Below are 22,405 nucleotides of genomic sequence, written 5' to 3' on the forward strand. Positions count from 1 at the left end.
GACGGTGCAACTGGAAGGTTGGAATTTTTGCATCGCGTTCTCGATGGCCTCCTGGACCAAGCCGGTTCCAGTTTCTGCCGCGAGACAGGGGTAACGCATCCCCGGCTCGACGGGAGAGAGGGAGGCTGAGGCAGAGCCGGAGGGACCACCGTAAACCGGTGGGATCACGGCTCCCACACCCCGAGAGGGTGAGGGTTTCCTCGATGCCTGCGAACGAGACGTGGACCCGGTTGCCAAGTCTGATCTGAGGCCTCTTAGTCGGTGGCTCGGCTTGTTCAGAGGTCGATGACTGTGGATCCTCGACAGGCCGAGACTTGTGCCGTCGATGGCGAGCTTGTCCTTCCGGTCTCCTCGCCCATCCGGGGAGGGACAGGAGTCGACGGGCCGAGAAGTCATCGATGGTGACGGTCACCGGAGGGTTGACGATAGTGGTGCAACTTCGACGGTGCCGGTTCCGATGGACGTCGATGCTATCGATGGCGTTGGGGTGGGTGCATGGAAGAGGAGCCCCCATACTTCTCCATCCTGGCTCTTTGCGACCCTTAGGTGTCATTAGGGCAATTTGGTGCAAGTCAGGACATCATGCTCCACTCTCCCAACACAAAACACAAACCCTATGGGGGTCAGTGATTGACTAGTCCGGGTACAATCCGGGGCATAGACGGAACCCCCGTCGCCATGGCTTAAGGCCAAATTTAGTCGCGGGCTCGGTAATTGCCAACAGGCCTCAAGGGCCAAATTCGACGGTAGTCGAAGAAAAAGGCAAAAAACTTACCGGTTTTCCGCGGAGGTGACAAAATTTGTCGAAGGGAGACCTGAGGGGCAATTTTCTTCGGAACAGAAAAATACCGAATTCCTGTCAGGAACGTGGTAAGAGAGCTCCTTTCACCGCGTGGCAACTGCTGCGCGGAAAAAAGAAGACTGACGGGAGACCCCTGCTGGCTGCAGGGTCAGTGCCTTGCTGGGCATGCCCAGTAGGGGCCAGTCAAAGTTCTGTTTAAACTTTGACAGAAGTTTTCCGTGGTGGGCTCCATCCTCGATGTCACCCATTTGTGAGGACAACCATCCTGCTTGTCCTGTGAGAAAAAAATAAATAAAAAAAGGGGTAGTTAAGACTGACCCCATCTTTGGAATGCCAACTTGAAGAAGTTTGTCCATCTAATGCGAACCTGGTAGTGATGATTATTTTAAAAAGATGTAAACCAATCCTACATGGTTACATACATACCTAGGCTCTTTGACCATGTGAGTATAACTTTAAATAGCAATGTATTATCCACCCTCTACCAGACTCCTGTTCTGGGTGGTTTGCAAAATGACACACAAATAAAAATTAACTACATGCAAATATATAAAACAAAATAAGAATGATTAAAACAAAAACCAGAACACTCTAAGTAAATTCAAAAACTTCCCGAAACAGGTAAGCCTTAAGCTGCATCCTAAAGGTACCATACTCCTGTAGCTGGCAAAGCTCCTTGGGAAGACCATTCCACAAAGATGGAGCAACCCAGGAGAAGGCCCAATTCTTAATTTCCTGCAGCCTAGCAGTTTTAGCCCCAGGAACTGAAAGCAAATGCCACTAATGATTAATGGTGGCAAATGCCACTGATAGGTCTAATAACAGCAAATGTGGTGCCCATCTGAAAACCACATATAAAAATATGGAGACTAGAACTATGTTTTAGTTTTATGAGCCTGTCTGAAATCAAATTGGTATTGGTTGAGAATGTTATCATCCAGAAATTCCTGAAGCTGTTTGTGCACAATACTCTCAGTAACCTTTGCTAAAAAATGGTAATGAAAAAATTGGACATTAATTTGCAACATCAGTAGAGCCAAGTTAATGATGCTTCAGAATTGATCTCACTGCTACTGATTCTAACTGAGATGGAAAAAGCCCTTCCATCAGTGAAGAGTTAACAATATTTTAATTTGTACCACTTCCACTACATTTTCACACAGCACCCTTAAGCAAGGATCAAAGGCAGAGGAATTCAGGGAGGCATTACAATGAACTATTTCCTTTTTAGTAGCTGGTTGAAAAATCTTCCAGTGTTCTTCATTCTGCTCAAAGTCTGTCACTGATAGTGCTAAGTCACGTGAGAATTTAGAACAAATAGATGCAATCTTGTTCTTAAATGTATCAGCAATGAACTAAAAAATGTCATGAATTGTGGTAAGCATCACATTTTGAACCAGTGGCTGGGTTTTACTGCGAGGAACATCTCATGAGAATTGAAAGTGTTAAGACTATGGCCAAAGAAAGATTAAACCTCCTGTTTTAAAACAATCAATAAATTTAAGAAAGTCAAGCCAGCTTAGACTGATTTTTAAACAACTAATTATTCAGGGTGAGCACTGTACTCTGACTCACCTAATTAACATACCTGAAATATATTAATAACTCAAAGGAAGTAAACTTATTTCATAGGAAAGGAAGTTCTAGAATCTGAGTTCATGAGGCTCTAAGAGACTGATGGGGAAAATGTCAGGAAATATTTTTTTTTTATGTAAAGGTTAATGAAAGCATAGAACACTCTTCTGGGTTAGGTAGTGTTGACTAAAATTGTAACACAGGCATGGGATAAACTCAGAGAATCTTTAGTTCCCAAAAATGGAGAGCAGAAAATACAATGTACCAGCCTAATGGCACATGTTTACTGTAAGTACTCATAGCGTGTATTATCTGATTCAGCAATGGGTGGTAGGGCTGCCAGTATGTATGGCAAAATGCTCAGCATGAAATGTTAGAAGTCTTAGCAGTGGCAAAAGCATCAACATGGCTTGGTTTGTCTGCTAGGCTGCAATAGTTGAATTTACTAGTGGCTGGCTCTGTCTGGCAGACTGCAAACTGTATAATAACTGGAAGTTCTAGTGGAAATGCAGGTGCTCACATAGCCAGGTCTCTTTGGCAGGCTACACAATAGACCTAGGAAGCTCACTAGAGATAGTAGCAATTTAGATCAGGCTATGATGATAGAGTCAAACTAGCAGCTAGATCTTTCTGGTAGGTTGCAAGTTCTGTAATAACTAGAAGTCCTAGTGAAATGCAGGTGCTCATGTAGCTGAGTCTGTCTGTAAGGCTATTCAGGAAACCTACGAGGCCGGATGCCAGGGTAACAGTCACACTAATATTTCTGCCTATTTAAATTGTTTCAGAGCCTTGTGTTTAGACATGGGAAAAGTGGGTTCTGGCAGGAACTAAGTGGGGCTGTTGAATGCTCTTTTATCCAGGATGGTGGAATACAATAGAAGAAGATACAAAAGATATAAAATATTATCCTGGATAAAAAGAAATCTTGCAGATAGTTTCAGTATGTGACTGGTAGCTGAGATATATCCTTAGCAATTTAGCCAGAATAGTTGAGCAGACTGGATGAGTTGGATTGTCTGTCTTTTTCTGCCATCATATACTGTTAACATAAGAACATAAGGTATGCAATGCTAGGTGAGACCAAGGTCTATTGAGCCCATCATCCTGCCTCTGACAGTGGCCAGTTCAGCTCACAAGTACCTGGTAGATCCCAAAAGGTAAATCTGTTTTATGTTCTTATATCACAGCATCATATGCTAAGGGGTCAGTTTTCAAATGATCTAGCCTCCAAGCTTTGGGAATTTGATGGCTGATTGGCCCCTCTGAAAACTGAAAGGGGCTGACATGCTAAATTTGTCCTCTTTAAATGTGGGCAGCTCTGGAGGTGATGTAGAAGTTAAGGAACTGTTGGAGAAAGATGATAATGGCAAAGACTGACATAGAATCAGCATTTGGGCTATTCCACAATCAACCTAAGTCACTGAAGTTGTTGGACTTTATTAAGGACATTATCATATTGGCAATTATCACATGGCACCTTATGAGCTGTGCATATATTTTGAGATGTTTAGCACTTTTATGTATTGGGTCACATAACAGAAAGAAAGTAGCAATAGGATAACACAATAGCAATAGGATAATACAATAGGATAACACCCATCAAGTATTGTGAATGATCAGCATCTGTAGATCTTCATGCTTTCCTATGTATGCATGGTTCAATAATCTGCTCCCACATGCAGTAAATACATTAGAATCACCTTTCTTGTAAAATTACATGATTGTGAGCAACCCCCTAGGTCTTTTATTCTCAAATATTTGCAAATTTGAAGTTGGAAATGTGGTATATGTAGGAACACATGAAGATATGCAGATGCCAATCATACTGTTTTGAATACTTGGTGGGTGGCAGGTGTGTTTTGCTCATCATCCTATGAGGCTGTAATATTTAAAACAGCTTTTTCGTAACAGTTTTGGCAGCAATTCATATGAGTGAGTTACTTCAAGCAAATTGAAACCCAGGAAAAGGAGGGGTGAAAAACAACAATGCAATTTTAATACAGATTTCTGTTAAGATTAGGATCAAGAAATCAAAGACAGTTCAGGAAGAAAAAGGAGTATATATAATGTTGCTGGAGATGGCAGACATCCATCCTAAACAGTGGAGGATAAAATGTAAAACTGCTCTTCTAGTGTATAAATCGAAGGCCCTTGATGCTCTGCCCTAATGCACTTCTTAAGATCTATAATCCTGGCAGGCCCCTTTGTTCTTCGCAAAGAACGGTCTGGGAACACTAGAGAATGGGTCTTTTCCATTGCCACTTCCACCTTGTGGAATACTTTACCACAGGAGTTACGGTTGGTGGAATACACTAAAACTGTTAAGACTGTGGAAAAGACATTGTTTTTCAGCCAGCCTTTCTTTCAGCAAAATGACTGATTGTTTAGCTGTATTTTTTTCTTAAATTGAGTAATTTTTAAAATCTGTTTGCAATTGTATTCTGTAATGTTTTTCATTTATTGATTTTATGTATGGTCAATTGTATGTCACCTAGGATTTCAGTATAGGCAGCATATAAATAAATAAAATGATTGCATGTTCCGTTACAAATGTTAGGGCCTTTCTGCATGTCAGAGTAAGAAACAGACAAACATAGAAACATAGAAATGATGGCAGAAAAGGACCAATGGTCCATCCAGTCTGCCCAGCAAGCTTTCCATGGTAGAATTTGCTGTGCCATGCAGGTTACCCCCATGTGTCAGTCAGTGTGCTTAACATGCTTTGCTTATGGACTTGGCCATAGAAGCAGTCCTATGTTTTTCCCTGTCTGTGCATCAGTTATCCCAGACTGTAAATAAGTCATGGCTTATGTTGATTGTCTCTGAATCCAAATTTCTCTTTCCCTCCACCCTTCACCCCCCCACCCCCCCTCCGTTGAAGCGGAGAGTGATGTTGCAGTTGCATCAAAAGCATCAAGACTTATTAATTAAGAGTAGTAATCCCATGCCTACTGTTAAGGGTAGTAACTGCTGCTCTGTGCAGGTTATTCCCATGCTTATCAGTCCCCAAACTAAAAGCTGGGGCCCTCGTTGGTTGCTGTCTGAATCCAATTCCCCTTTTCCCCCTGCCATTGAAGCAAAGAGCAGTGTTGAAGTTGCATCAAAAGTATCAAGGATTATTGGTTAAGGGTAGTAACCATCACACCAGCAAGTTACCCCCATGCCCACTTTCTTTGTTTCCTTTAGGAGTAAAAGATGGAATTGTCTCTCTTATGCATGAAAATGGACATATGTTATCAAGATACCAAGTTTCAGATATGTTAAAGAAATATTGTATGTTGCGCATGCAGGATTATACATCAAAGCTGATGGCCACCAATAGTTTTGGATAGGTGTAGCAACATTTGCAGCATGCAAGGGGGGAGTCAAAGCAGGCTAAAAAGATAGGGAGATGGAGATCATACAACTCAAGAACTTTGTTGGACAATACAAATTGTGGAGAACTTGATGTAGCGTGATGGGGCAAAGAAGTAGAAGAGCTGGGGGGGGGGGTGGATTCAGTAATGGAAACAAGGGATTCTAGTTGACATCTCATTGTTCAGGTCACTTCACAGTCATCTGAATTTCCAATCATTGTTTCATATTCTGGGCATGAAAGCAAGCATTAGAAAGGCAGCAAGTCAAGCACCTAGGACTAGTGTCAGGATTCAGTGGATGGAAAATCAGGGGATGAGATAGGACCAACTACTTCCAACTTTGATGCATGAGGCGAGATCAGTGCCCTCACTTCATTTCATTTTGATGCATTTAGGTGCTAATGATCTAATAGGTTGCATGGATGTCAAGTTTATTTTCATCTTCAAGAAGGATATTGTCTAGACAGCTGTTTTGAAGTTGAGATTCAAAGGTTTTGTTTGGGTCATTTTTGGAGTTACTTAGATAAAAACTGAGATTTGAAAATGTTCCCCCGTTTCCTGGCAAAATTTTGCCTGGGCAGCTCCATATCTGAACAAACTTTACCTGGCTACAAGGGATGGAGCTGGCCTAGGGGTATTCCCAAGGTATGGTTGCACTTTTAAGGGCAGCATAGATATTCAGCTCTGCCCAGACAAAATTAGCTGGATAAGGCTGGTCAGAAAAATACCTGTCCCAAAGTTACCCAGATAACTTTATCTAAGTAACTTTATCTGGGTTTGTTCAGCAGAACATTTATTTGGCTATGTTCTGCTGAATATCTGGGAAAAGTTATCCAGGTAACTTTACCTGTGTAGTCTTCCCACTCACTGGCCCACTAAATATCAAACCTTTTGCTTCATACAGCACACTTAATGTGCTCCAACATCCTAAGACAAATGTGGAGGAATAACATGGAGACTAAAGATGTGAAGATGAAAATTCTAGATTTGTTTCTTTTGTAACCCCACCCCAGTGTACAGATCCAGCACGGGTAGGGCCATAAAGTTATTTATCAACTCTTTAGAGCAGAGACCCCGACTAGCTCCTCCATTTCCCCTTACTCCCATGATGTGGATCATTCATGACTGGGGGAAGAAAGGGGTCCTCTCTCAGGTCCTCCCTTGAATTCCCCTGGGTGAGGTGACTTTTTATATATTGTATGCTGTGCACCAAAAGAAGATGCAAGGACCACTGGATTAGTGTCCAAAAATAATACTTTACTGTAAACTACTCTAGATTTGTGGCACAATAAATATGAATTTCCTGCTCTACTGTTCTATCTCTTTCTCTGTCTTTAATTACAATTCTGTGACCTCTATCTGTGCAAGAATGGCTGGGAATCCAACCACCCTCCTGGCTTAGGATGAGCAGTGGGCCCTTTGGTTGGGGCCCCTTTAGTGGGTGGGAACCCTTCCCAGATGGCAAAAATATGCACAGAGTGAATTTCTCTCTTTCTCTAGAGGTTATTGAAGACTCCATTTGGGTGTCATCTAATTTCAGATGAGTTCTTATTCACAGTTAGATGTACTTGGTCTCGCTGGGGATCCCTGGGGGAAGAGGTCCTGGATGGAATTGCATGTTTCACAGGTAAACTGATGGGTAGGAAGAGGGACAGAAACATACTTCCTTCCAGGTCTTGAAAATAAAAGTCTTCTTTTCCAAAAGCAAGTAACACCGGAAATCCCTTGCAATGGATCACCACCACTTCAGGGGCAGGTCATCCCTATCACTGGGCATCTTCAAATCAGGGTTCCCCAATTCCTGAGTCTCAGAGAGGCCCAGGTGTTCAGCAGGGCTCCTACCAAGCAAAATGTTCAAAAATCCAAACTAGTCCCTGAATAACTCTACACCTTAGGTGGAGAAAACAGCAGTGGAGTCCTGACCAGAACAGGTGGATCTCAGAAGGCTTCCAAGACTCCAGGTAGGCCCAAAATGTAACACAGGAAAAATTCCAACCTTCTTCTCAAGCTTTCAACTAAGACTGCCTCCAGAGCCCTGCTATATAACCTTCTGCAGGGGATATCCATTACAGCCTCACAATGTGGGGGCTGCCAAATGAATGGATCCTCCCCCTAATTATCTATCTAACTGCATTACTCTATATGGTCCCAGGGCTTACTGGTAACCTGGAAAGGTGCCTGTGTTACACTTTTATAGCTGGTCTAGCAATAAAACAAGATCTGATCGTGAAGGACCGTCCAAGGTTATACAGACAAGACAAGGTGCGCCTGTCCAGTAGAGGCATGGACATCCTGTTGGGTACTTTTCATGATGCACTGAAGGCAAACATATCTCAGAGGAATAGGCTACAGCAGTATGGTAGGTAAGTGCTAGGACAGGCAAAGGTATGCTATCTTAGCTTGTGGTGGGAGACAATGATGATGTCAGATTTGAAATGACACTAGAAAAGTCTATGACTAAGTAAGCAAGTGCATAAGTGACCTATTCAATTCAGCCAGAGTTGGTAGTGAGAGCTGAGGTTGCCAAAATATCAAAGAATCCATAGTATGAAAAGTATTAACTACAATGTAGGGAAGAAAGTAAGTGGGCCATGGGATATGTGGCGATGTTCTTTTGTGGATTACAAATTGGTTAAAAGAGAGTAGGATTAAATGGACAATTTTCTCAGTGGAAAAGGGTATATACAGTGGAGTGCCTACTAGGACCCGTGATTTTCAATATAATTATAAATGATCTGGAAAGGAATATAACGAGTGAGGTAATCAAATTTGCAGACGATACAAAATTATTCAGAGTAGTTAAATCACAAGCAGATTGTGATAAATTGCAGGAGGACCTTGTGAGACTAGAAAATTGGGTATCCAAATGACAGATGAATTTGAATGTAGATAAGTGATGCAAATAGGGAAAAATACACAATCTTAGGTTTCATATTAAAAGCTACCACCCAGGAAAAAGATCTAGGTGTCATAGTGGATAATACATTGAAATAGTCAGCTCAGTGTGCTGCAGCAGTTAAAAAAGCAAACAGAATGTTAGGAATTATTAGGAAGGGAATAGTTAATAAAATGGAAAATGTCATAATGCCTCTGTATTGCTCCATGGTGAGACCGCACCTTGAATACTGTGTACAATTCTGGTCGTCACATCTCAAAAAAGATATAGTTACAATGGAGAAGGTACAGAGAAGGGCGACCAAAATGATAAAGGGGATGGGACAGCTCTCCTATGTGGAAAGACTAAAGAGGTTAGGACTTTTCAGTTTGGAGAAGAGACGGCTGAGGGGGGATATGATAGAGGTGTTTAAAATCATGAGAGGTCTAGAACAGGTAAATGTGAATCGGTTATTTACTCTTTCAGATAATAGAAGGACAGGGGGCACTCCATGAAGTTACCATGTAGCACATTTAAAACTAATCAGAGAAAGTTCTTTTTCACGCAATGCGCAATTAAACTCTTGAATTTGATGCCAGGGGATGTGATTAGTGCAGTTAGTATAGCTTGCTTTAAAAAAGGTTTGGATAAGTTCTTGGAGGAGAAGTTCATTACCTGCTATTAATCAAGTTGATTTAGAAAATAGCCACTGCTATTACTAGCATGGGATATACTTTGTTTTTGGGTAATTGCCAGGTACTTGTAGCCTGGATTGGCCACTGTTGGAAACAGGATACTGGGCTTGATGGACCCTTGGCATGTTCTTATGGGTCAGTCCTGCAGTCTGCAAATAAGGAACTGTGAAGTCAAAGCAGCAATGCAGGCAAAAAAGCAGCTATGTTGGTCTAGCAAGCTGTGCATAGAGTAATAATTAAAATCCAGCAGCAAAACAAGCATCAAGTAGCTGGGTTTGTCTGACAAGCTACACATTCCTTGTGTCAACTGGGTTGCTTTGGCTGATTGACAGTATCCAGGTAGGTGCAACAGGCTGCAAAGTGAGGATTATTATTGTTTAAGAACAAATTTTGTGAGTTAGATGTTAGGTTGTTTTACAGTTTGCAGTTTTGCAAGTTTGCATTTATTAAATACAATGGCAGCCGTTGTTTCCACTGTGCCTACTTCCAGTAAGGTAAAGGAAAAAAGAGGGGTGGGTGGAATGAAAGGGAGGTGGTACAATGGGAGTATGAAATTGAACTGGACTGACCTACAGTGCCTATGTTAAGTGCAGTGAAATTCTAATGCCAATTATGTTTACATTGTTTATACATTTTTTGAGCATTATAGATATTAAATGTCTTTTTGTCTGGTATTCTTTTTAGGATAATATAAAAATAGGCTAAAAACTAAGACCTATATCCTACAGAAATGCAGAGGCCTGCAAAATATCTTTGTGGGATAGAATTCAGCATCCCTTATGTCAATCAAAATATTCTTCTCCAGCATGCAAATAGCTCCAGATATTCATCCATTTAGGTTGCTCTGAAAGTTTGCAAACTGGAGATCTAAGAAATTGTGAATGTATGCTGCATCCTGACATGATAGGGAGACATTACTAGCCTAAAAATACAATATAAGTTAACCCATTGTGGCATATAAGAACATAAGAACATGCCATACTGGGTCAGACCAAGGGTCCATCAAGCCCAGCATCCTGTTTCCAACAATGGCCAATCCAGGCCATAAGAACCTGGCAAGTATCCCAAAACTAAGTCTATTCCATGTTACCATTTCTAATGGCAGTGGCTATTCTCTAAGGGGTAGATTTTAAAAAAGTGCGCCTTCGTGTACTTTTGTTGGCGCACCAGGCGCCAACAAAAGTACGCTGGATTTTAGTAGATACGCGCGTAGCCGCGCGTATCTGCTAAAATCCAGGATCGGCGCGCGCAAGGCTGCCGATTTTGTGCAGCCTGCCTCCGTTCCCTCTGAGGCCGCTCCGAAATCGGAGCGGCCTCGGAGGGAACTCGCTTTCGCCCTCCCCTCACCTTCCCCTCCCTTCCTCTATCTAACCCCCCCCCCCCCCGGCCCTATCTAAACCCCCCCCTACCTTTGTCGGGGGAACTGTGAAGTCAAAGCAGCAATGCATGCAAAAAAGCAGCTATGTTGGTCTAGCAAGCTGTAATGCAAATATACTATTTTACTAATCTGTCTGAGGAAGGAATGCAGGGAAAGCTGGTATAAACTATTGATACTGATTCAATCAGTAACTTCCAACCAAAATGACCCCACTCTTCAAAATAGTCCTACACAACTATGCTTCAATGCTTTCTATCTGGTTCAGCTCTGCCATGCATAATCGCCAATATCTTTCTGTTTTCTCCCGCACCCCTTCCTGTATAGGACAAATTCAGTAATGACACCTACTAAGACAAAAATAAGACCTCTGTCCCCTCAGCACTATGATGCTCAACTTTGATTGACCTGTTGATGTCCCTATTAGATTCATGTTTAGTACAACCCTCCTAGAAGATGTCCCTGCCATTCCATCAAAACTCCTAACCTTCTGAAAGGAGTGAGATGCCTGAACTGGAAGTTTAAATCAAATCACTTGTTTGACTACTTGTCACAGAACTGATCAGAAAATACACAAATCAAGTGATGATTATGATGAAAACATGCCATTCAGCTTACATACCAGAGTAACAAGGTCCTCGTGCCACTACTGTTATGTCTTTCTGTTGTTTGCAAGCTGCTTGCCTAAGGAAACATTCATTTTGGTAAGTGTCTCCATTTGATCCACACACAGGAATGTAATTGGTGTGACACTGAAAGAAGCAAGTAAAAGAATTAGTGTTGCCTCTCAATCATAAATTAAATTTATATGTTTGACTAAAGACAACATGGCACAAGACAAAGGTCAGCCAGGTAAAACAGATTCAGCTTTGGTTATATTCATCAGGAGTTGAGGCTTTCAGTCTAGGAATTCAATAAACATCTTTTAAATCAACAGAGATAGATTTTCCAAATGCATTTCATGGAAATGTTCATAGCATACAGAAGGGACCAGATGTCCTAAAGGGTTTTTCCTATTTTGCATCTATAAGGAAAAAACCTTAGCACATCTGAATCTATAGATCCTTATTAACAGGCCGATATAGTACAGTGCGCTCCGACGGAGCGCACTGTTAGCCTGTTCTTGGACGCGCATTTCCCTTACCCAGTAAGGGGAGGAAAACGCGTGTCCAACCCGTGGCCCCTAATAGCGCCCTCAACATGCAAATGCATGTTGATGGCCCTATTAGGTGTGCGCGCGGGATACAGAAAGTAAAATGTGCAGCCAAGCCGCACATTTTACTTTCAGAAATTAGTGCCGACCTTTTCTTCCGGCGCCGGGAAAGTGCACAGAAAAGCAGTAAAAACTGCTTTTCTGTGCACCCTCCGACTTAATATCATAGCGATATTAAGTCGGTTACATTGGTTACAGTCAAGGAAATAAAGTCACAAATTACCAAGATGAGGACTATCCAATGTAACTGCTGTGGAGCCTTTATTCTGAGGGAAAGCATCTGGAAACTTAGAGCTTGCCCAATTTGTGCACAACTCTCGTCCTTGAAAATGGAGCTGACTGTGATTAAAGATCAATTAGCTTCAATTAAAAGAATTACACCCACATTGCATTACTCAGAAAATAATTCCCCAATACCACAAACAAACCAGGAGTCAAGAAAAGGAGATCCATTAGGCTCAGGTAGGACCCACAGTCACCCATTCTTGACAGAAGAGCAGCCAACAGGTATACCGCCCCACTCAAACAGTTCATTAGGAAATTCTTTAAAAACCAGGAATACAGTTGGCTCTGGTAGAATTAGACCTGTCATGAGGAGACACACAATGTACCAAATGCAAAAAGAACAACAAGCCTTCTCTAAAATAAAAACTGAAGAAGTTCTTGAGAAAAGCATTGCAGTATTACCAGAAAAGAGAGAGAAAACACAATGCATGCAGTATTTAAAGATCCATAAGCAAAAAAAAAATCTAATTGAGATGGAAAACTCTGTCAACAGTGGCACTACCGCAAAAAGAAATAGTGAAGTGAATAACAAATCTCAACAAATATCGCACAAGGAGTCCAGGAAATGCAATAACCGTAAAGAGAGTACCTGGAAGGCTATGACCACAAATGCTCATAGTTTGGGAAATAAAATCCCAGATCTGCAGGCCCTAATGGCTGAGGCAGAATTGGACATTGTTGCTATCACAGAAACATGGTTCACAGAATCTCATGAATGGGATACAACAATACCAGGCTACAACTTGTTAAGGAAGGACAGAGAGGATAGAAAAGGGGGAGGTGTGGCTCTTTATGTCAGAAACAACATCCAAGCAACTGAGCTACAAGGAAGTTGGGGTATTGAAGAAGCTCTATGGGTCGACCTAAAAAACGATGACGGAGCATCCATTTATATTGGAGTGGTTTACAGGCCTCCAAACCAAAAGGAAGAGCTGGACAGAGATCTGGTTAAAGACATCCATAAGATAGGTAAGAAGGGAGAAGTGGTGATCGTGGGTGACTTTAATATGCCAGATGTAGACTGGAAAATCCCATCTGCAGAAACTAAAAATAGTAGAGCGATAGTGGATGCCATGCAAGTATCTTTGTTCAAACAAATGGTGTTGGAACCCACGAGAGAAGGAGCTATACTCGACTTAGTGCTCACTAATGCAGATAATGTCTCAGATGTCCAGGTGGGCGCCCACCTCAGCAGCAGCGATCATCAAACGGTATGGTTTAATATCACTAAAATAATAGGGAAAAGAACCACAAAGACCCGAGTTTTACAGTTCAAAAACACAGACTTTGAGGAAATGGGGAACTACCTGGAGGAAGAACTTAAAGGATGGGAGAACGAGAGAGATGTGGATCAGCAGTGGACCAATCTAAAAGGAGCAATCACCAAGGCAACTGCTCTATATGTTAGAAATGTAAAGAAAAGCAAAAGAAAACTGAAACCTATCTGGTTCTCAATGGAGGTGGCTGACAAAATTAAAGCTAAAAGAACAGCATTCAAGAAATATAAAGGATCCCAAAGGGAGGAGCACAAAGAAGAATATTTGTATCAACTGAGGGAGACAAAGAAATTAATCAAGATGGCAAAGAGTCAAGCGGAAGAGAGGATTGCCAAGGAGATAAAAAATGGTGACAAAACATTTTTCAGATACATCAGCGAAAAGAGAAAGGTCCAAAGTGGTATAGTGAAATTGAAAGGTGGTAATGATCAATGTGTAGAGAGAGACGAAGAAATGGCAGAAATATTAAACGAATACTTCAGCTCTGTGTTCACTAAAGAAGACCCTGGAGAAGGACCATCTCTAAACAACAAGAAACTGGAGGGAGGGGGAATAGATGAAAATCCTTTGACAGTAGAAAATGTGTGGGAAGAACTAAAGAACCTTGAAGTGGACAAAGCCATGGGGCCCTGATGGGATTCATCCAAGGATATTGAGGGAGCTCAGAGATGTTCTGGCGGGTTCCGCTGTGTGACCTGTTCAATAGATCCCTAGAAACGGGAGTGGTGCGAGTGATTTGGAGAAGAGCGGTGGTGGTCCCGCTTCAACAAGAGTGGGAACAGGGAAGAGGCAGGCACTACAGACCGGTTAGCCTCACTTCGGTGGTGGGAAAAGTAATGGAGTCACTGCTGAAGAGAGATAGTGAACTATCTACAGTCTGGAGAATTGATGGACCAGAGGCAGCATGGATTCACAAGGGGGAAGATCCTGTCAGACAAATTTGATTGACTTTTTTGACTGGGTAACCAAGGAATTGGATCAAGGAAGAGCACTAGATGTCATCTACTTGGATTTCAGCAAAGCTTTTGATACGGTTCCGCACAGGAGACTGGTGAATAAAAACGAGAAGCTTGGGAGTGAGTGCCGAGGTGGTGACCTGGATTGCAAATTGGTTGACGGACAGAAAACAATGTGTGATGGTAAATGGAGCCTTCTCTGAAGAGAGAGCGGTTTTAAGTGGTGTGCCGCAAGGATCGGTGTTGGGACCGGTCCTGTTCAATATCTTTGTGAGCGACATTGCGGACGGGATAGAAGGTAAGGTTTGTCTTTTGCGGATGACACTAAGATCTGCAACAGAGTGGACACGCCGGAAGGAGTGGAGAGAATGAGACGGGATCTAAGGAAACTGGAAGAGTGGTCTAAGATATGGCAGCTGAGATTCATGCCAAGAAGTGCAAAGTCATGCATATGGGGAGTGGAAATCCGAATGAACTGTACTCGATGGGGGGGAAAGGCTGATGTGCACGGAGCAGGAGAGGGACCTTGGGGTGATAGTGTCTAATGATGTGAAGACAGCAAAACAATGCGACAAGGCGATAGCAAAAGCCAGAAGAATGCTGGGCTGCATAGAGAGAGGAATATCAAGTAAGAAAAGGGAAGTGATTATTCCCTTGTACAGGTCCTTGGTGAGGCCTCACCTGGAGTACTGTGTTCAGTTCTGGAGACCATATCTACAAAAAGACAAAGACAAGATGGAAGCGGTACAGAGAAGGGCGACCAGGAAGGTGGAGGATCTTCATAGGATGACGTACGAGGAGAGATTGAAGAATCTAAATATGTACACCCTGGAGGAGAGGAGGAGCAGAGGTGATATGATACAGACTTTCAGATACTTGAAAGGTTTTAATGATCCAAAAACAACGACAAACCTTTCCGTAGGAAAATAATCAGCAGAACCAGGGGTCATGATTTGAGGCTCCAGGGAGGAAGATTCAGAACCAATGTCAGGAAGTATTTCTTCACGGAGAGGGTGGTGGATGCCTGGAATGCCCTTCCGGAGGAAGTGGTGAAGACCAGAACTGTGAAAGACTTCAAAGGGGCGTGGATAAACACTGCGGATCCATAAAGTCAAGAGGCCGCCAATGAAGAGTGGGTGACTCGCCAGAATGATGGCTATTGACACAATACCCTTATTAAATAAACATACACATGCTTACTGTGACTCCTACATCGCTCTAAGCTTCAACAGCAAGAGGTAATGGAAAAAAGGATTTGCACTCACAAAGAGGGGAGTAGCTGGCTTGTTACGGCGGTTACTACCCCAAACCAAATATGCCTGATACTTCACTTTCAATGCATATACAGCATAGCTCTCTGCTTCAATGACAGGGGAGAAGAATAACTGATACTTCACAACATCCAGCAGAGCTCTCTGCTACAACGGCAAGGGAGAAGAAAAAGGGTTTCGCACTCAAAACGCGGGGAGTAGCTGGCTTGTTACGGCGGTTACTACCCCAAACCAAATGTGCCTGATACTTCACTTTCCATGCATATCCAGCATGGTTCTCTGCTGCATCGGCATGGGAGAAAGACTGATACATCACGCATTTCCAGCATAGCTCTCTGCTTCAACGGCAGGGGAAAAAAAAAATTAACAAACAAACAAACAACGGCAGGGGGAAAAATAAAACAAAAACAAAAAACTGATGCTTCACGCATATCCTGCATAGCTTCAACAACAGGGGTGAAGAAAAAAAGGATTCGCAATCACAAAGCGAGGAGTAGCTGGCTTGTTACGGCGGTTACTACCCCAAACCAAATGTGCCTGATACTTCACTTTCAATGCATATCCAGCATGGCTCTCTGCTTCTACAGCAGGGGAGAAGTAAAAAAAAACCAACAAGAGCTGTACAACATAGTCTAGGTAAAACAAATAAGCATGGGTGTAGCTTGCTTATCGCGGCAGTTACTGCCCCTACTACCCCTAACTAATCAAGCTAGATATTTCACTTGCATGCAGCTCCATCACTGCTCTCTACATTAATGGTGGGGGTGGAAGGGGAATAGAACAAGGAGCTAAGAGTAACAGATAAGAATGAGAGAAAAAATGTGTGAGGCTTGCTGGGCAGACTGGATGGGCCATTCGGTCTTCTTCTGCCGTCATTTCTATGTTTCTATGTTTCTATGAAAAGTAAAAAAAAGTAAATAAATAAATAAATAAATTTTTTAATTCGGCCCGCAGCTGTCGGGCCGAAAATCGGACGCTCAATCCCGCTGACAGCCGCTGCTCCTGTCAAAAAGGAGGCGCTAGGGACGCGCTAGTGTCCCTAGCACCTCCTTTTCCCCGTTTTTACCGTGTCACCTAATTAAAATACAGAATCGCGCGCACCGGCAAAGGGCCAGGAGAGTGGGCGTTCGTTTATAAGTTGGGAAAATGTCACTCTTTGGGGGCCGATGTAATAAAAACTGCGCTAAAATTAAAGTTAGATTTTAATGTGGATTTTATTTAATGCAGGAGTTAAAAAACACAGTCTCCACAGGATGCAGCAAGTTAATAACATGCAAATAGATCAGAAGTAAAAAAAGCATGTTGACCTGATAAAAGCGTGCATTTTTTGACTTGTGGTCCATTTGCATGCCAACATGTGGTTATCACACAATAGATTTAAAATTGAATGCTTCAACAACAGAACTGATTTTCATATCAACTGTTCCAGATTCAATACACTGACCTCCAGAGAAGATCATACAATTCCTATAACTAACTGTGTTAGAAACCTTGGTATACTCAGACTCAAAGCTCTCTAAGTCAAACAATATCTCTGCAACTGTAAAAAAAAACTTTTCAAATTACAAATTCTAAAAAAACTCAAACCCCTGCTATTTTCCTCTAATTTCCATTCTGTGGTTCAAGTGTTAATATTATCAGGCCTCTATTACTGTAACTCATTGTATCTAAGACTCCCAATCTCGACCATCCGTCCTCTTCAACTCATTCAGAACTCTGCTGCTCGTTTACTATATAACATACCTCGCAAAGACCATATTACGCCAACACTGCAATTTCTGCTTTGGCTACAGATTTCATATCATATCAAATACATAATCCTCATTATAATCTATAATCCTTCATCAATCTGGCTATGCTCAATGCTAAGACTTTACAAACCATCTCGCCAATTACGTTCAATGGACAAATGCATTATTATTAGGTACCCAAAATAAAGACAGCAAGATTGGATCTGACCCATAAGCGTGGATTTTCAGTTGCTGGTCTGGCTTTATGGAACACTTTACCAGAAAACATCCATCTCTTATCCAATATCAAAGAATTTAAAAAAGCTTTAAAAACCTATTTTTGCACTATGGCTTATTTTTACCAGAATACCTTAATTTTAAGCTGATTTTATGTACCCTATATATTTTTATCTATATAATCTTGTTTATCATTGTTTCCATCTTTTATTTTTTGATTGTTTTTTACTTTGAATTTTATGTATGTTTCAAATTGTAAACTGCATAGATCAATTATCCAATTGTATAAGCGGCATATATGAATTTATAAATAAATAAATGAATAAATAATATTTATTTATGTATTTAAAATCTTTTATGTACCATCGTTTAGTAATATACCATCACAACGGTTTACATATAGGCACATATATTTGGTTTGGTTATAGATGAATTTACAAAAGTGCCATTACAATGTCGGTACATGCTCATATAAAATAATGTATAAGAAAAGTGGCATGGATCTCGTCCATGTATATGATTAATATGATTATCATACAAGGGTTATGCTTAAGCTGGAGTTTTTCTAACTTAATTATTGATTCTAAAATAAATAAAAGTAAACGTTGTGGGACCAATTATCTAGGTAACCTTGTTCTGAGTTTTTTTTCATTCTCTGTTTTCATTGTGAAATGCTTTTCTGAATAGCCAGGTTTTTAAACTTTTTTTTGAAGATTTTTGGATCATTCTGTAGTCTTGTCTCTAGTGGCAATGTGTTCCATAATGTTGGACCAGCCAAGGATAGTGCTCTCTCTCTAACTTGTGTTAGTTTCGCCGTTTTTAATCGATGGGATTGTTAGAAGTGCTTTATTGGCTGACCTCAGATTTCTTTGGGGTATGTGTAAACGTTGTGCTGTGTTTAACCAGTCAGCTTTATCTTCATTGATTAATTTGTGAATTATGCAAACGGGCGGATTTTCAAAGCCCTGCTCGTGTAAATCCGCCCGGATTTATGCGAGCAGGGCCTTGCGCGCCGTCACGCCTATTTTCCATAGGCCGCCGGCGCGCGCAGAACCCCGGGACGCGCGTAGGTCCCAGGGTTTTCGGAAGGGGGCATGTCGGGGGTGGGACCCGATGACGTGGCATTTCGGGGGCGGGGCGCGGCGTTTCGAGGGTGGGACTGGGGGCGTGGCGCCGGCCCGGGGGCGTGGTCCAGGCCTTCAGACCAGCCCCTGGGTCGGAGCACGGCGCGCCAGCAGTCCGCTGGCACACGTAGATTTACGTCTGCTTCTCGCAGGCGTAAATCTATGGACAAAGGTAAGGGGGGGTTTAGATAGGGCCAGGGGGGTGGGTTAGGTAGAGGAAGGGAGGGGAAGGTGAGGGGAGGGCGAAAGAGAGTTCCCTCCGAGGCCGCTCCCCAAAGTGTTTTAAATTGCGCTCTCTGTTCTATTGGTAGCCAGTGTAGTTCGGCCAGTGTTTGGGTAATGTGGTCTCTTTTGCTTTTACCAGTGAGTATTCTTTCCCCCCCAAAAAAAACCCAGCCAAGTTATTGGCCTGGCAAATCCTTCCTCCCTCTTCCCCCCAGCATGCCAAATTGCTCTCATAAAATGAAGTGGCCCAAGCAGTCCGGAAGTGGGTCCATCTTCCTTCGCTCCTTCTCACCTTTTAAAGAAATAAGCCCATCAGGTCTCCTCCCAGACCCCTCCTTCTCCTCTTAAAAATAAAATTGGGCCATACAAACTCTGGAGGTCTTGAAATCCTCCCTCCCCACTCAGGAACCCCTGCTAGAGAAGACCTTACCACAACCAGCAAGGCTGTTCCCTCACTATCAGCCGATTAGTCCTTTCACTGACACATGTCATTGAAAGGTCCAATCCCCTTTCAGCATTCTGAAAGGATGGCTTTCTGAAAGGGGATTGGTCCTTTCACTGACGTGTGCCAGTGGAGGGACCAATAAGAGACAGTGAATTAGTGAATAAATTAACATTAAGTGCACTTAATAATAAATTTAGTCACTCCTTCATTGTCAATTGACCAGATGTTAAATTTCCCATGATACAAGGAGACACTCTAAGCAGCCTTCTCATTAGCGTGCCTCCTTGCATTGCAAGGTTATAGCTAATAAGGCTATTACCCTGCAGTTTGCATCAGATGTGCTAAGCTTGCTGCGGGTTTTTTAGTGTGGCTTTTCTCAGCACTAAAGCCCTTATTACATATCTGAGCAAGGTTAGCACTGAAAACTGCACTAAAATATGAGTAAAAACCCATGGTAGGCTCAGCGCATCTTATTATATTGGCTCATTTTTGAGTACAGAAATTCCAAATGTGTGTGATTGTGCCTCATGTACTCCTAGATCTGCCTCATTGTTTAGTATGCAGATGGATGGCCAGAAGCATATAGGCACACAGAAGAGGATGGATGCAAATGGTCTCCCCCGGGGAAATTTTTAAATTCTGCAAGTCCTGCAAACTCATTTTCAAAGGGAAACTCTCCACGTGTAGCAGTTGCAAAATACAAGCAGGGAAGTATTTGATGAGTTTTCAGATTGAAAACCCCATGAAACATTTCACTTCCATGCCCTAACATTCCTCCCTCCACCCGGCTTAACTCCTTCATCTTGTGGCAAAATTAAAGGGAGCTGTTTCACAGCATGCATATTTTTAACTAGTGAGAGGAGTCTAGGGAATTTTATGGAGGAAGCTCCTTAGTTGTCCAGGCAAATTACTTTGAAAATTATCCTCATTAGAAGTTGAATTTTAAAAGCCCGACGAGCGCATCAACCGGGGATGCGTGAATAAGTCGAGCTCGTGTGCACCGACCATATTTTTAAAAGTGCCCAGATAAGAATGTAAATGCCACAGCACGCACATCTCAAAAATTTCCAGAAAGGGGTGGGGCCTGGGTGGGGTCTAGGCACCTGATGAAGGGATGTGCGAGTAAAAACCTACGCGCCCTGGCATGCACAGAGGTCCACTGCTGGGTAATTTTACTTCTGCTATGGATGACCTGTAAGTCATAAAATAAAAAGGGTTGAGCCATTTTTGAGTGGTTTAAAGGGTCTGGGGTAACTGGGGGGAGTATAGGTTATCAAACCATGGCAGGTTGGAGAACTTAGCTGTTAACTGGGCAAGCTGGGAATGGCGTGAGTGCGCGCCTCATTTAAATCCACTGACTTACATGGTAGAAGCGGTATTTCCACACCCACTTAAAATTTGACACACATGTGCACGCGGCCAGGCTATTTTATAATATGTGTGCGTATACTCACACAAGTTATAAAATGCTATGTCCCTGGGTACGGGCCGATGCATGTGCACAAATGTGGGCTTGCATGCCAATTTGAAAGTTACTATCCCTGTGTACTTTTTCCCATTCTGTTGCTCTACAAAATGTTATTATTTAAATTAGGCCAGTAAGGGCCTATGCACTAAAACTCATACTAATACAAGTTTTGCATATGCATAACAAATAATGCAGTGTGAGCCGCAAAATGCCACGTAACAGGTTATGCACTAAATTTTAGCATGTATACAGTAACGGGCGGATTTTAAATGCCCTGCTCGCGTAAATCCGCCCGGATTTACACGAGCAGGGCCCTGGCGCGCCTATTTTGCATAGGGCGCCGGCGCACGCAGAGCCCCGGGACGCGCGTAAGTCCCGGAGTTTTTTAAAGGGGTGTGTCGGGGGCGGGGCCGAATGATGCGGCGTTTCGGGGGCGGGACCCGGGGCGTGGTGCCGGCCCGGGGGCGTGGTCAAGGCCTCTGGACCAGCCCCTGGGTTGGATGATGGAACGCCAGCAGTCCGCTGGCACGTGTAGATTTACGTCTTCTTCTAGCAGGCGTAAATCGAGGGACAAAGGTAAGGGGGGGGGGAAGGTGAGAGGAGGGCAAAAGAAAGTTCTCTCCGAGGCCGCTCCGATTTTGGAGCGGCCTCGGAAAGAACGGAGGCAGACTGCGCAGCTCGGCGCACGCAGGCTGCCCAAAATCGGCAGCCTTGCGTGCGCCGATCCAGAATTTTATAAGATACGCGCGGCTATGCGCTTATCTTATAAAATCCAGCGTACTTTTGTTTGCGCCTGCTGCGCGAACAAAAGTACGTGATCTTTTTCAAAATCTACCCCTAAGAAAATTACCACATTGCATTTTCATGTAGACCCATTAAACTGTAGTTTCTAAGCACTACCAGTCTCTGTGAGCTATACAGCATGTACATACTAAACTAATCATGTCCTCTTTTCCTCATGGCTCAGCCCCCTTTTCTGCAAACCTGTCTAAAAGTAAGGCTGGCACCTGGGACTGGTTGTCATTGCTGAGGGCAGAAATGGGAGACCATCTGGATACTACGAAAAAAGATGAAAAGGGAACAATGAATTTCAGAAGCGGACAAACCATGCTTAAAGTGAGTTTTAGCCCATTTTACTATTGTGTCAGTAAGGGTCTTGAAAGAAGGGAGGCAATATGCTTGGTGAGAGAAGAGCATGGATTCGGATGATCCAAGGAGGAATCTGGCTACTCTGATTCAGAAGGGTAGAAGCATCTGACCATTCTCCTCTTTACAAGCACCCTGTATTGTAGGCCTAGCAATGACTGGATGACACAATCTGCCAGGGCCTAAAAGCTGATAGAAAGAGTTCTGTACTCAAATGAAGAAAAAAGACCAAACAATTGATGAGCTCAAAAATGTTTGAGACCCAGACTGCTGTTCACTTCAAGCCTCATAACACCTACTAAGGACTTTGGCTGCATTACCAATGTTAATGACAGCAAAGACCATTGTCT

General features: G+C 42.7%; 1 protein-coding gene across 3 annotated transcripts in view; it reads right to left on the reverse strand.

Moving 5' to 3' along the window:
* TMEFF1 (transmembrane protein with EGF like and two follistatin like domains 1) overlaps window positions 1-22,405 on the reverse strand; it is a 610,729-nt gene that overhangs the window by 360,946 nt on the left and 227,378 nt on the right. For all 3 annotated transcript variants that reach the window (XM_029589975.1, XM_029589972.1, XM_029589974.1), the window contains exon 3: window positions 11,301-11,430. In XM_029589975.1, coding sequence (XP_029445835.1) covers window positions 11,301-11,430 — 130 coding nt within the window. The remainder of the gene's footprint in view (window positions 1-11,300; window positions 11,431-22,405) is intronic.

This window comes from Rhinatrema bivittatum, chromosome 2 (assembly GCF_901001135.1).
Source record: "Rhinatrema bivittatum chromosome 2, aRhiBiv1.1, whole genome shotgun sequence".
NCBI classification, from domain to species: domain Eukaryota; kingdom Metazoa; phylum Chordata; class Amphibia; order Gymnophiona; family Rhinatrematidae; genus Rhinatrema; species Rhinatrema bivittatum.